We start from the raw sequence: 14,712 nt of genomic DNA on the forward strand, positions 1-14,712 counted from the left end.
GGCTATAACTATAAGATAGAGGTTGGTGAGGTGGGGGTGATGGTATGAGGGGCTATAACTATAAGATAGAGGTTGGTGAGGTGGGGGTGATGGTATGAGGGGCTATAACTATAAGATAGAGGTTGGTGAGGTGGGGGTGATGGTATGAGGGGCTATAACTATAAGATAGAGGTTGGTGAGGTGGGGGTGATGGTATGAGGGGCTATAACTATAAGATAGAGGTTGGTGAGGTGGGGGTGATGGTATGAGGGGCTATAACTATAAGATAGAGGTTGGTGAGGTGGGGGTGATGGTATGAGGGGCTATAACTATAAGATAGAGGTTGGTGAGGTGGGGGTGATGGTATGAGGGGCTATAAGATAGAGGTCGGTGAGCTCCCGCGCACATATCGTTGTCCCCTCGCTGTCTCCCTCCTTTTCTCCCTTTCTCTCTCGGAATATCAGGAATGGAGGGACCATCCGGCTGCGCAGGGCACAAAACAAGTCACAGTCAGACTAAGGTACGTGGGGAACGAAAAACTGTTAAACGCTCATTTATGTTTCATTCACGTGTGTATGAAATCATTTTGGATCAATGGTCATGACTCTTGAACGTTACTTATGGACCAGGTATGGAAAGCATCGCATGGCGCATTGTTTGGGGGTTTGCGTAAAGAACTGCGCAGAGTAACAAGTAAAATGGGGATGGAATGGAATTGGAGAAAAGCAAAAATACATCAGAAAGGAATTCTGGTGTTTGCATCGAGATGTTAGAAAAGCACCTGTAATGAGGGTGCTGTGTGATCGGGACACTCCAAACTGAATCCGGTACATACACTCAGTATCACTTTGGTACGTACACTCCGTATCACTTCGGTACGTACACTCAGTATCACTTTGGTACGTACACTCAGTATCACTTTGGTACGTACACTCAGTATCACTTTGGTACGTACACTCCGTATCACTTCGGTACGTACACTCAGTATCACTTCGGTACGTACACTCAGTATCACTTCGGTACGTACACTCAGTATCACTTCGGTACGTACACTCAGTATCACTTCGGTACGTACACTCAGTATCACTTCGGTACGTACACTCAGTATCACTTCGGTACGTACACTCAGTATCACTTCGGTACGAACACTCAGTATCACTTCGGTACGTACACTCAGTATCACTTTGGTACGGACACTCAGTATCACTTTGGTACGTACATTCAGCATCACTTTGGTACGAACACTCAGTATCACTTTGGTACGTACATTCAGCATCACTTTGGTACGAACACTCAGTATCACTTTGGTACGTACATTCAGCATCACTTTGGTACGAACACTCAGTATCACTTTGGTACGTACACTCAGTATCACTTTGGTACGTACATTCAGCATCACTTTGGTACGAACACTCAGTATCACTTTGGTACGTACACTCAGTATCACTTCGGTACAGACACTCAGTATCACTTCAGTACGAACACTCTACCACTTTCGTACGGACACTCAGTATCACTACGGTACAAACACTCAGTCTCACTTTGGTACGGACACTCAGTATCACTTTGGTACGGACACTCAGTATCACTTCGGTACGGACACTCAGTATCACTTTGGTACGGACACTCAGTATCACTTCGGTACGTACACTCAGTATCACTTCGGTACGGACACTCAGTATCACTTCGGTACAGACACTCAGTATCACTTCAGTACGAACACTCTACCACTTTGGTACGGACACTCAGTATCACTTCGGTACAAACACTCAGTATCACTTTGGTACGGACACTCAGTATCACTTTGGTACGGACACTCAGTATCACTTTGGTATGGATACCTAGTATCACTTCGGTACGGACACTCAGTATCACTTTGGTACGGACACTCAGTATCACTTTGGTACGGACACTCAGTATCACTTTGGTACGGACACTCAGTATCACTTTGGTACGGACACTCAGTATCACTTTGGTACGGACACTCAGTATCACTTTGGTATGGACACTCAGTATCACTTTGGTATGGACACTCAGTGTCACTTTGGTACGGACACTCAGTATCACTTTGGTACGGACACTCAGTATCACTTTGGTATGGATACCTAGTATCACTTCGGTACGGACACTCAGTATCACTTTGGTACGGACACTCAGTATCACTTTGGTACGGACACTCAGTATCACTTTGGTACGGACACTCAGTATCACTTTGGTACGGACACTCAGTATCACTTTGGTATGGACACTCAGTGTCACTTTGGTACGGACACTCAGTATCACTTTGGTATGGACACTCAGTATCACTTTGGTATGGACACTCAGTATCACTTTGGTACGGACACTCAGTGTCACTTTGGTATGGACACTCAGTATCACTTTGGTATGGACACTCAGTATCACTTTGGTACGCTCAGTATCACTTTGGTATGGACACTCAGTATCACTTTGGTATGGACACTCAGTATCACTTTGGTACGGACACTCAGTGTCACTTTGGTACGGACACTCAGTATCACTTTGGTATGGACACTCAGTATCACTTTGGTACGGACACTCAGTATCACTTTGGTATGGACACTCAGTATCACTTTGGTACGCTCAGTATCAGTTTGGTATGAACACTCAGTATCACTTCGGTACGGACACTCAGTGTCATTTTGGTACGGACACTCCACACCAATAAGGAATGGACACATCATACTCTTTCGATATATGGACATTGGACACTCTATATACTGATTGGTATGTGAAACACAAGTCTGGACCTTATGGTCATCTAACCAGTAAAAGCACTCACACTCTTCCTCATATTACTCAATCATCATGGGACCATGTATATGTGCACTGCCGTTTGCATTCGGGTTACCATATTTGAACTTTTTAAAAAAGAGGACATTGCGGGGAGGGACACTCCTGAAAGGGACACACTGAAAAAAGTGGACACTCTGGAGAGTGACACTGAAAATAGAGGACACTCCAGAAAGGGACACAGAAAAAGTGGACACTCCAGAAAGGGACACTAAAAATAGAGGACACTCCAGAAAGGGACACTGAAAAAGGACATTCCGAAGAGTGACACTGAAAATAGAGGACACTCCAGAAAGGGACACTGAAAATAGAGGAGACTCCATAAAGGGACACTGAAAAAGGACATTCCGAAGAGGGACACTGAAAATAGAGGACACTCCAGAAAGGGACACTGAAAATAAAGGACACTCCAGAAAGAGACACTGAAAAGGGACATTCTGGAGAGTGACATTGAAAATAGAGGACACTCCAGAAAGGGACATTGAAAATAGAGGACACTTCAGAAAGGGATACTGAAAAATAGAGGACACTCCATAAAGGGACACCGAAAATAGAGGACACTCCATCAAGGGACACTGAAAAAAGGACACTTCAGAAAGGGACACTGAAAAAGAGGACATTCCAGAAAAGGACACTGAAAATAGAGGACACTTCAGAAAGGGACACTGAAAAAGTGGACACTGGAGAGGGGCACTCCAAAAAAAAAAGAGGACACTATGGAGAAGGACACTGGAAAAAGAGGACACTTAAAAAGTCTCCTTTACGTATTGAGGTGTCGTATCTGCAGTCTCATTAGGTGTGCTGAACACTCGGTTAATTTTGACTGCAAACCGCCGCAAACTGCAAACAAAATAGCAAAATCCCAGGCATTTTTATATATTTTAAAAACCTGGCTGGATTTGAGGACTGGAAAGGAGGACATGTCCGGGGAAAAACCGGACATATGGTAACCTTGGTTTGCATAGTCCGGAATGTTTGTTACTCCAGGTACATTGTCACGTGGGTGATTTGCAGGTACTGAAACCAATGCTGGAGAGACAGAGAAGAGCGAGAATGAATGCAAGTCTGGATCGACTTCACCTCCTGCTCTCTGCAGACATGAGGCAGCGAAAGCATGCGGTGTGTGAAACTACGGAATAATTGTCACTACACCTTATACCGTGTACCAGTGTACCACTACACCTTACACAGTGTACCAAGTTCTTTAAAACTCGATAACCTCATTAACTTTTTATGAGCAGAAACCCGTGATAAAAAATACCATGATGTTAAAAAGAAGTCTTTTATTCTTGCGCTAGTTGAAAGAAGTCAAAATGGTGGTTATGTGGCGGACACAAAAGCCCACTGGCGTGGTGACATCATTCCACGCACCGAGTGGGCGGTGGCCACGCCCGAGGGGTAGGCGTGGCCTCATGATATACCCCGGGCGACCAGCCCGGAGGAGTTTAGTGTTACAGTGTAGTCTTACAATAAAGACGTTTATATGTTACCGCTTGTCCGCTTCCTCCTTGCTCACAAGCAGCGCGCGTAACGCCGCGCTTTACTGGTGACCCTTGACGTTGGATCTGCCGGAGCGATCCTTCCACACGCGACGCCATCGCCATGGCCGCCTTCGTCAAACTTCCGGAATTTTGGGAGGCTCAGGCCGAAGTCTGGTTCGTCCAGGCCGAAGCCCAATTTCAGCTTCGGCACCTCACCGGCGATGACACGCGCTACTGCCACGTCGTCGCCTCCCTCGGGCCCGGCACGGCCGCTCGAGTTGTGTCCGTCCTTCGCCACCCACCGGACGGCCACAAGTACGAGGCACTCAAGCGGCTACTCCTAGCCACGTTCAGCCTCACGGACGACGCACGGGCCGACCGCCTCCTGGATCTCCCCGAGCTCGGTGAGACGCGCCCGTCGGTCCGAATGGACCATATGCTGTCACTGTTGGGCGACGAAGCCCCCGGTTCGCTATTCCGGGCGCTTTTCCGTCGCCAACTTCCAGCGCAGGTTCGCCTCGCGTTGGCCGGGACCGGGCTAACGGAACCCCGAGCATTGGCGGCCGAGGCGGACAAGTACTTCGCCGCTTCGGACACGCGGGCGAGCGTTGGCGTGGCCGTCACGGCCTTCGACGCTGATGTTCCACAGCATCATCTTCTACAGCACGCTGATGTTCCACAGCATCATCTTCTACAGCACGCTGATGTTCCACAGCATCATCTTCTACAGCACGCTGTGGTTCAGCAGCATGCTGATACGCACCTCGTGAACGCCGCCACGCCCCGCCCACCGCCGCGGCGAAAACCGCCACCGCGGGGAAACCCGTCGACTCCACCGGCCTGGCAGAGCCAGCCGCACTCCTCCAGCTCCACCACCTGGTGCTGGTTCCACGCCAAGTTCGGCCACGAAGCTCGGCGGTGTCATCCGCCGTGCTCCTTCAACGGGTCGGGAAACGCCCGGGCCGGCGCTCAATTGTGGCGATGAGCGCCGGCCGTTCGAGCAGCCTGCTGTTCATAACGGACACCTTCTCCGGGCGCCGTTACCTGTGCGACACGGGAGCACAGGTGAGTGTCATTCCCGCCGGCACGTCAGACAAGCACGCCGCGGGTGGGGGCCCCGCGCTGCTTGCCGCGAACGGGACGCCCATCCGTACGTACGGAAAACGCTGCCTCTCTCTGCGGTTTGGAGGGCAGGTTTTCCGATGGACGTTCGTCACCGCCGACGTGCCCATGGCACTGCTTGGCGTGGACTTCCTGTGCGCTAATGGGCTCCTGGTCGACGTCAAGCGCAGACGGCTTGTCCAGGCCGAGACGTTCAGCTCGCTCGCATGTGCGTTGCCCAGCTCAACGAGCGGCTTGCCAAGCGGCTTGCCGAACGATTCGGTTCCGGCCACGTTGGTCTGTACGCTTCCGGCAGCGGACGCATTCACCCGCCTCCTCGCCGGCTTCCCGGCCCTCACGCGGCCCACCTTCTCGGCGGGGGCCGTCAAGCACGGGGTGGCCCATCACATCCCCACCGTCGGGCCACCGGTCTACGCCCGGGCACGCCGCCTCGAGCCGACGAAGCTGGCGGTGGCAAAAGCGGAGTTCGCTACCCTGGAGCGACTCGGCATCGTTCGGCGCTCAGAGAGCGCTTGGGCGTCGCCGCTGCACATCGTGCCGAAGCCCGGCGGGGGATGGCGACCGTGCGGGGACTATCGCCGTCTCAATGACGCCACGACTCCCGACCGCTACCCCGTCCCCCACATTCAGGACTTTTCCGCCCGTTTGGCGGGCAGGTCCTTCTTCTCGAAGGTGGACCTCATACGCGGCTACCATCAGGTCCCCGTCAGGCCGGAGGACGTCCCGAAGACGGCGGTCATCACGCCATTCGGACTCTTCGAGTTCCTGCGCATGCCCTTCGGTCTGAAGAATGCGGCTCAGGCGTTCCAGCGACTGATGGACAGCGTCCTGCGCGACTTGGATTTTGTCTACGTCTACCTGGACGATATCCTCGTCGCCAGCGCGTCCCGCGAAGAGCACCTACGCCACCTCCGCACGCTCTTCGAACGCCTGGGCCAGCATGGCCTGATTGTGAACCCCGCAAAGTGCCGGTTCGGCGCCGCCACAATCGATTTTCTGGGGCACCGTGTCACCAGGCACGGCGCCGTCCCCCTGCCGGCCAAGGTGGAGGCGGTGAAGGGGTTTCCGCGCCCTCGCACGATCAGAGGGCTGCAGGAGTTCCTGGGCATGGTGAACTTTTACCATCGGTTCCTGCCCCGTATCGCCCAGCTCCTGCGCCCCCTGCACGAAGCTCTCCGAGGTAAGCCGGGCAAAGGCGACGTTACCTGGACCGAGCAGATGGACACGGCGTTCACGGGCGCGAAGCTCGCCTTGGCTAACGCCACCATGCTCGCGCACCCGGCGCCCGATGCACCGATCGCCCTCACCACCGATGCCTCGGACTACGCGGTGGGCGCGGTGCACGAGCAATGGGTGCGTGGAGCTTGGCAACCGCTGGCGTTCTTTAGCCGGCAGCTTCGCCCGCCCGAACGCCGTTACAGTACCTTCGACCGCGAGTTGCTCGGACTTCACTTGGCGGTCAGGCACTTCCGCCATCTGCTCGAGGGCCGGGCGTTCACTGCCTTCGTCGACCACAAGCCGCTGATCTTCGCGATGGGCAAGGTCACCGAGCCGTGGTCGGCCCGGCAGCAGCGTCACCTCTCGGCCGTGTCCGAGTACACGACGGACATCCAGCACGTCGCGGGGAAGGACAACCCGGTGGCGGATTGCCTTTCCCGGGCCGTCGCCCACGCAGTCCACCTCGGCATCGACTATGCCCGGATGGCAGCGGACCAGGCCGCTGACCGCGACGTCCAGGCCTTGCGGACCGCCGTCACGGGCCTCCGCGTCACCGAGGTGCCGTTCGACGGCGCGGGCGCGGCTCTCTTGTGCGACGTCTCCCTCGGGCGTCCTCGCCCCATTGTGCCCGCGGGCTGGCAGCGCCAGGTGTTTGACGCCATCCACGGCCTGTCCCACCCGGGCGCGAGGGCCTCCCAAAGGCTGATCGCCGACAAGTTCGTCTGGCATGGCCTCCGGAAGGCCGTCCGCGGCTGGGCCAGGACGTGCCTCGCGTGCCAGCGCGCCAAGGTGCACCGGCACACCCAGGCCCCGTTGGCCCCGTCACGGTGCCGGAACGCCGGTTTGACCACGTCCACGTGGACCTGGTGGGACCTCTGCCCCCCTCGCGGGGTTTCACCTACGTCCTCACCATGGTGGACCGCACCACCCGGTGGCCGGAGGCCGTGCCCTTGGCGTCGACAACGGCGGCCGATGTCGCGCAGGCTTTCATCGCCACCTGGGTCGCCCGGTTCGGCGCCCCCTCAGACATCTCATCCGACCGCGGCCCCCAGTTCACCTCGGAGCTCTGGGGGGCGGTTGTGCAGGGGCTCGGGGTCCGGCTGCACCGAACCACGGCCTACCACCCCCAGGCTAACGGCCTGTGTGAGCGATTTCACCGCTCATTGAAGGCCGCGCTCCGGGCCACCCTCCGCGACGGCGGCTGGGTCGACAGGCTCCCCTGGGTCCTGCTGGGCCTCCGGACGGCGCCCAAGGAGGACCTGCGCGCATCCGCGGCGGAGTTGGTTTTCGGGCAACCGCTGCGGGTGCCGGGCGAGTTCCTCCCCGACTCCACGGCACCATGGTCCGCGGCACAGCAGCCCTCCGCTCTGCAAGAGACCGCCCAGAGGTTCGCCCCGGTGCCAACGGCATGCCACGGGCACCCACCGACGCACGTCGCCCCGGAGCTTCGCACGGCGGAGTACGTCTTCGTCCGCCACGATGCCCATCGGACACCACTGCGGCCCCCGTACGACGGGCCTTTCCGCGTGCTGGAGACCGGGGCGAAGCACTTCACCCTGGACATCGGCGGTACTCCTGACCGCGTTTCGGTAGACCGCCTCAAGCCGGCCCACCTCGATGTGGACCATCCACCGCCAGTGGCCCGACCCCCACGTCGGGGCCGCCCTCCTGCGGGCGGACCCCCGGCACCGCCCAGCCCCGCCGCCACGGCGCCCACCGGTCCTGCACCCATCCCAGGGGCAGCCAGGGGCATCCCACCTGGTATCCCTGCACCCCGGACGCCGCCGATCGCCAGGGGGCGCTTCGGCCGGGTCATTCGTCTGCCCCGCAAACTGGCCCTCCAGGTGCGCGGGAATTCTGGGGGGGCGCGTGTGGCGGACACAAAAGCCCACTGGCGTGGTGACATCATTCCACGCACCGAGTGGGCGGTGGCCACGCCCGAGGGGTAGGCGTGGCCTCATGATATACCCCGGGCGACCAGCCCGGAGGAGTTTAGTGTTACAGTGTAGTCTTACAATAAAGACGTTTATATGTTACCGCTTGTCCGCTTCCTCCTTGCTCACAAGCAGCGCGCGTAACGCCGCGCTTTAGTTATATATTTATTCACAGGAAAGAAAAATTCATGGGAGCGATTGAGGCAGTGTTTTGTTGCTTATACACCGCCTTAGTACAACTGACTTTCAGATGGAAATTTGTTTTGTAATTTCCCCATAGGTTTGGATTAATTTGAAGAACTTTTACCTAATATTTTTCCCCCCCAAGGAGCGTTTCCGTTTTCAGGGTCAGACAGACAGACAGACAGACAGACAAACGGACATCATGAGCCTATTATAGCCGGCAAAGCCGGTGTTGTCAATAAACGAGTACGTATTATGTTGAAAACCTGATTATGCCTTGGCTCGAGAATCCGAAGCGCAGTGGGCGCAGCCATCTTGCGGAGGCGGAAGTATGCATAACAAATTTATAGCCGGCGAAGCCGGTGTTGTCAATAAACGAGTACGTAAAATTTATAGCCGGCGAAGCCGGTGTTGTCAATAAACGAGTACGTATTATGTTGAGAACCTGATTATGCCTTGGCTCGAGAATCTGAAGCGCAGTGGGCGCAGCCATCTTGCGGAGGCGGAAGTATGCATAACAAATTGAAAACGTTCATTAGGAGTTTCTTTCACCCGTCGTCATTTGATTCACAATCTTATGCACCTCCGATGTATTAATAAAATAATTTAAGACCAACATCGGCCCGCACGGGCCTGGTTATCTTCAACAAAACGCGTCACCAAACACCGGACCCAATGAGAGTCGAGCATTTGCAAAAATATTTCTAAGATGAAAGCGCTCAATGGTGGGCGCCATCGACCGGATGCGGAAGTTTGCATAAAACAATTGCGAAAAAGTTCAATAGGAGTTTGTTTCACCCGTCGTTCTTTGATTCACAATCTAATGAAACCTCTCATTAGTAATTCAAATACGTTAAGACCAACCTCGTTATCTTCAACGAAAATCGTCATCAAACACCAGAACCAATGAGATTCGAGCATTTGGAAAAATATTTTTTTAAAGCTTATTACGCGTTTCGGACGGTGAAAACGGCGTCAAATATTCTAACATTGACGAATAATTATTTTTTAGAAATCCCGCAGCCGTATGGGATACTTTTTCACGGCCAGAAATACGGTATAAGCGGTTTACATATTTAATTTAGAAATACGGATAGTTTTTCACGGCCGGAAATATCCGAAGTTGAGACGGAATTCAACGAATTAATCACTGCAAGCTAACTTCTTCTGGTGGACGAAGCCGCCGTGCCCGGAGAGTCAGAGAACCAGCCCTGGCGCCTGACAGCGACTGAAGTTAGAAGACTACACACTTACTGTGAAAACGTATGTTAAGCCCAGTTAAAAATAGGCCTTAAGCTAGCACATCGTATAGTTACTTCCTTAAGCTTCTTGTGACATTTATTGTATGCAGGTATTGCCATTGGGAAGGACTGTCTGCTCTTCTCTTTTACCAAGTCTTACCAGGTACGGTACCTACGACACCTGCTTACTACCAACTACCTACCTACCTACTACCAACTACCTACCTACCTACTACCAACTACCTACCTACCTACCTACTACCAACTACCTACCTACCTACTACCAACCACCTAACCTACTGATGCCATGGTGATGGGTAAAATAGTGGCAAGAGGTTTTGGCTTCGCCGGCTCATTGCGGCTTTGCAGTCGGTACTAGTATACTAAATACAGATCTTTCACCACATCACACTGTGGCGGACACGAAAGCTCACTGGCGTGAGGGCATCATTCCACGCACCAAGTGGGCGGCGGCCACGCCCGAGGGGTAGGCGTGGCCGCGGGATATACACCGGGCGCGCAGCCCGGAGCGCTCCAGTGCGGATGAGTGAGCAATGAATAAAGAGCTCGATGATAACCAAAGCGTTGTGGCCTACCTTTGTTCAACATGTGTGCTCCCGCACCACATTGGTGACCTCGACGTGATAAAGCTGTCGGAGTTCTGGGAAGCGCAGGCCGACACCTGGTTTCTTCAAGCCGAGGCCCAATTCCAGCTCCGGGGCGTCACGGCGGACGACACGAGGTACGTCTACGTGGTCGCTGCCCTTGGCTCCGGCACGGCCGCGCGCGTTGTGTCCTTCCTCCGGCACCCGCCGGACGAGGGCAAGTACGCGGCGCTCAAGCAGCTGCTCCTCGATACGTTTGGCCTCCCAGAGGCCGACCGCGCCGACCGTCTTTTGGACCTTCCCGCCCTCGGCGACACACACCCGTCCGCCCGCATGGATTACATGCTAGCCCTGCTCGGCGACGGCCGCGCGGATTTCCTGTTCCGTGCTCTCTTCCTCCGCGCGCTGCCTGTACAGGTGCGGCTCACGTCGGCCGGGTCGACCATTACGGAACCGCGGGCCCTGGCCAGGGAGGCGGACAAGTACTTCGCAGCCCACGACGCGCGGCCGGCATATAGCACGGCCGTCGTGGGTCCCGGCGCCGCGCACGGCGCGGGTGGTTCGGATCCTTCCGATCACGGCGTAGGTTTGGCAGATCGCCGCGTGGCATGGCGTTCGGATCCTCCCGAATACGGTGTAGGTTTGGCGGATCGCCGCGTGGCATGGCGTTAGGTTCCTTCCGAGCGCGGCGTAGGTTTGGCGGATCCATGCATGGCCGCCGCCATGCCCCGCCCACCACCGTCGTCGCAACCGGTGCGGCGACCACCACCGGGCCAGACCTGGTGCCATTTCCATGCCAGGTTCGGCCACAAGGCCAGGTCCTGTCGCCCGCCTTGTACTTTTGGCAGGTCGGGAAACGACCAGGCCAGCGCTCGCTTCCTGCCATGAGCGTCGGCCATACTGGCAGCCTGTTGTTCATCACGGACACCTTATCCGGGCGCCGTTACCTGTGCGACACGGGAGCGCAGGTGAGTGTCGTTCCCGCCGGTACGTCCGACAAGCAGTCCGCGGGTCGGGGCCCCGCGCTGCTTGCTGCAAACGGTACGTACATTCGCACGTATGGAAAACGCTGCCTTTCTCTGCGGTTCAGAGGGCAGGTTTTCCGATGGTCGTTCGTCACTGCCGACGTGCCTATGGCACTGCTCCGGGCGGACTTCCTGTGTACCAATGGTCTACTGGTGGACGTCAAGCACAGAAGGCTTGTCCAGGCTGAGACGTTCAGCTCGCTCGCTTGCGCGCTGCCCGCCTCGTTGAGCAGCTCCTAGAGCGGCTCGCCGAGCGGCTTGCTGAGCGGTTCGGTTCCGGCCAGGTTCATCTGTACGCTTCCGGCAGCGAACGAATTCACCCGCCTCCTCGCGGGTTTCCCGGCCCTCACGCGGTCCACCTTCTCGGCGGGGGCCGTCAAGCACGGGGTGGAACACCACATCCCCACCGCCGGGCCACCGGTCTACGCCTGGGCACGCCGCCTCGAGCCGACGAAGCTCGCCGTAGCTAAAGCGGCGTTCGCTACGCTGGAGCGGCTCGGCATCGTGCGGCGCTCCGAGAGTGCTTGGGCGTCGCCGCTTCGCATCGTGCCAAAGCCCGGCGGGGGATGGCGACCATGCGGGGACTACCGGCACCTCAATGACGCCACCACCCCCGACCGCTACCCCGTCCCCCACATCCAGGACTTCTCCGTCCGGTTGGCGGGCATGTCCTTCTTTTCGAAGGTGGACCTCATACGCGGCTACCATCAGGTCCCCGTCAGGCCGGAGGACATCCCGAAGACGGCGGTCATCATGCCATTCGGCCTTTTCGAATTTATTCGGATGCCCTTCGGTTTGAAGAATGCAGCTCAGGCGTTCCAGCGCCTAATGGACAGCGTCTTGCGTGACTTGGATTTCGTCTACGTGTACCTGGACGACATCCTCGTCGCCAGCGCATCCCGCAAAGAGCACCTACACCATCTCCGCACGCTCTTCGAACGTCTGGGCCAGCATGGCCTCATCGTGAACCCCGCCAAGTGCCGGTTCGGCGTCGCCGACATCGACTTTTTGGGGCACCGCGTCACCAGGCACGGGGCCGTCCCCCTACCGGCCAAGGTGGAGGCGGTGAAGGGGTTTCCGCGCCCCCACACGATCAAGGGGCTCCAGGAGTTCCTGGGCATGGTAAACTTTTACCATCGGTTCCTGCCCCGCATCGCCCAGCTCCTGCGCCCCTTGCACGAGGCCCTCCGGGGCAAGCCGGGCAGAGATGACGTTACCTGGACCGAGCAGATGGACGCGGCGTTCGCGGGCGTGAAGCTCGCCTTGGCTAACGCCACCATGCTCGCGCGCCAGATGCACCGATCGCCCTCACCACCGACGCCTCGGACTACGCGGTGGGCGCGGTGCACGAGCAATGGGTGCGTGGTGCCTGGCAACCGTTGGCGTTCTTCAGCCGGCAGCTTCGCCCGCCCGAACGCCGCTATAGTACCTTCGACCGCGAGTTGCTCGGGCTTCACCTGGCGGTCAGGCACTTCCGCCATCTGCTCGAGGGCCGTGCGTTCACGGCCTTCGTCGACCACAAGCCACTGGTTTTCGCGATGGGCAAGGTCGCCGAGCCGTGGTCGGCCCGGCAGCAGCGTCACCTCTCGGCCGTGTCCGAGTACACGACGGACATCCGGCACGTCGTGGGGAAGGACAACCCGGTGGCGGATTGCCTTTCCCGGTCCGTCGCCCACGCAGTCCACTTTGGCATCGACTATGCACGGATGGCGGCAGACCAGGCCGCCGACCCCGGCGTCCAGGCCTTGCGGACCGCTGTCACGGGCCTCCGCGTCACCGAGCCGTTCGACGGCGCGGCCCTCTTGTGCGACGTCTCCCTCGGGCGGCCTCGCCCCATCGTGCCCGCGGGCTGGCAGCGCCAGGTTTTTGACGCCATCCACGGCCTGTCCCACCCGGGCACGAAGGCCTCCCAGTGGTTGGTCGCCGACAAGTTTGTCTGGCATGGCCTCCGGAAGGCCGTCGTGCCTCGCGTGCCAGCGTGCGAAGGTGCACCGGCACACCCAGGCCCCATTGGCCCCGTTTACGGTGCCAGCACGTAGGTTCGACCACGTGCACGTGGACCTGGTGGGACCTCTGCCCCCCTCGTGGGGCTTCACCCACGTCCTCACCATGGTGGACCGCACCACCCGGTGGCCGGAGGCCGTGCCTTTGGCGGCGACGACGGCGGCGGACATCGCGCAGGCGTTCATCGCCACCTGGGTCACCCGGTTCGGCGCCCCCTCGGACATCTCGTCCGACCGCGGCCCCCAGTCACCTCGGAGGTCTGGGGGGCGGTCGCGCGGGGGCTCGGGGTCCAGCTGCACCGAACCACGGCCTACCACCCCCAGGCCAACGGCCTGTGCGAGCGGTTCCACCGCTCGTTGAAGGCCGCGCTCCGGGCCACCCTCCGCGACGGCGGCTGGGTCGATAGGCTCCCATGGGTCCTGCTGGGCCTCCGGACGGCGCCCAAGGACGACCTGCGTGCATCCGCGGCAGAGTTGGTCTTCGGACAGCCGCTGCGGGTGCCGGGCGAGTTCCTCCCCGACCCCACGGCACCATGGTCCGCGGCGCAGGAGCGCTTCGCGCTGCAGGAGACTGCCTGGAGGTTCGCCCCGGTGCCGACGGCACACCACGGGCACCCGCCTACGCACGTCGCCCCGGAGCTTCGCACCGTGGAGTACGTCTTCGTCCGGCACAACGCCCACCGGATACCACTGCGGCCCCCGTACGACGGGCCTTTCCACGTGCTGGAGACCGGGGTGAAACATTTCACCTTGGACATCGGCGGCACTCCCGACCATGTCTCGGTGGATCGCCTCAAGCCGGCCCACCTTGACGTGGACCACCCACCGCCGGTGGCTCGGCCCCCGCGTCGGGGCCGCCCCCCTGCGGGCGGACCCCCGGCACTGCCCAGGCCCGCCGGCACGCCACCCCCCGGTCCTGCACCCATTCCGGGTGCAACCGGAGGCATCCCTGCACCCCGGACGCCGCCAGTCGCCAGAGGGCGCTTCGGCCGGGTCATCCGGTTGCGCCGCAAACTGGCCCTCCAGGTGCGCGGGAATTCTGGGGGGGGCGCGTGTGGCGGACACGAAAGCTCACTGGCGTGAGGGCATCATTCCACGCACCAAGTAGGC

At 58.1% G+C, this 14,712-nt stretch overlaps 1 protein-coding gene across 6 annotated transcripts in view; it reads left to right on the forward strand.

Annotated features, from left to right (window-relative positions):
- The window catches only part of LOC137421372 (uncharacterized), a 73,920-nt gene that overhangs the window by 45,991 nt on the left and 13,217 nt on the right, over positions 1–14,712 (forward strand). For 2 of the 6 annotated variants that reach the window (XM_078771479.1, XM_078771480.1), the window contains exons 2-4: positions 444–499; positions 3,805–3,909; positions 10,080–10,132. In XM_078771479.1, coding sequence (XP_078627605.1) covers positions 444–499; positions 3,805–3,909; positions 10,080–10,132 — 214 coding nt within the window. Of the gene's footprint in view, positions 1–288; positions 500–3,804; positions 3,910–10,079; positions 10,133–14,712 lie in introns of those variants that run through there. The other 4 variants (XM_078771476.1, XM_078771478.1, XM_078771477.1 and 1 more) reach the window with 3 other exon arrangements.

The sequence above is a fragment of the Myxine glutinosa genome, chromosome 2 (assembly GCF_964187855.1).
Source record: "Myxine glutinosa chromosome 2, kmMyxGlut1.1, whole genome shotgun sequence".
Lineage (NCBI taxonomy): Eukaryota > Metazoa > Chordata > Myxini > Myxiniformes > Myxinidae > Myxine > Myxine glutinosa.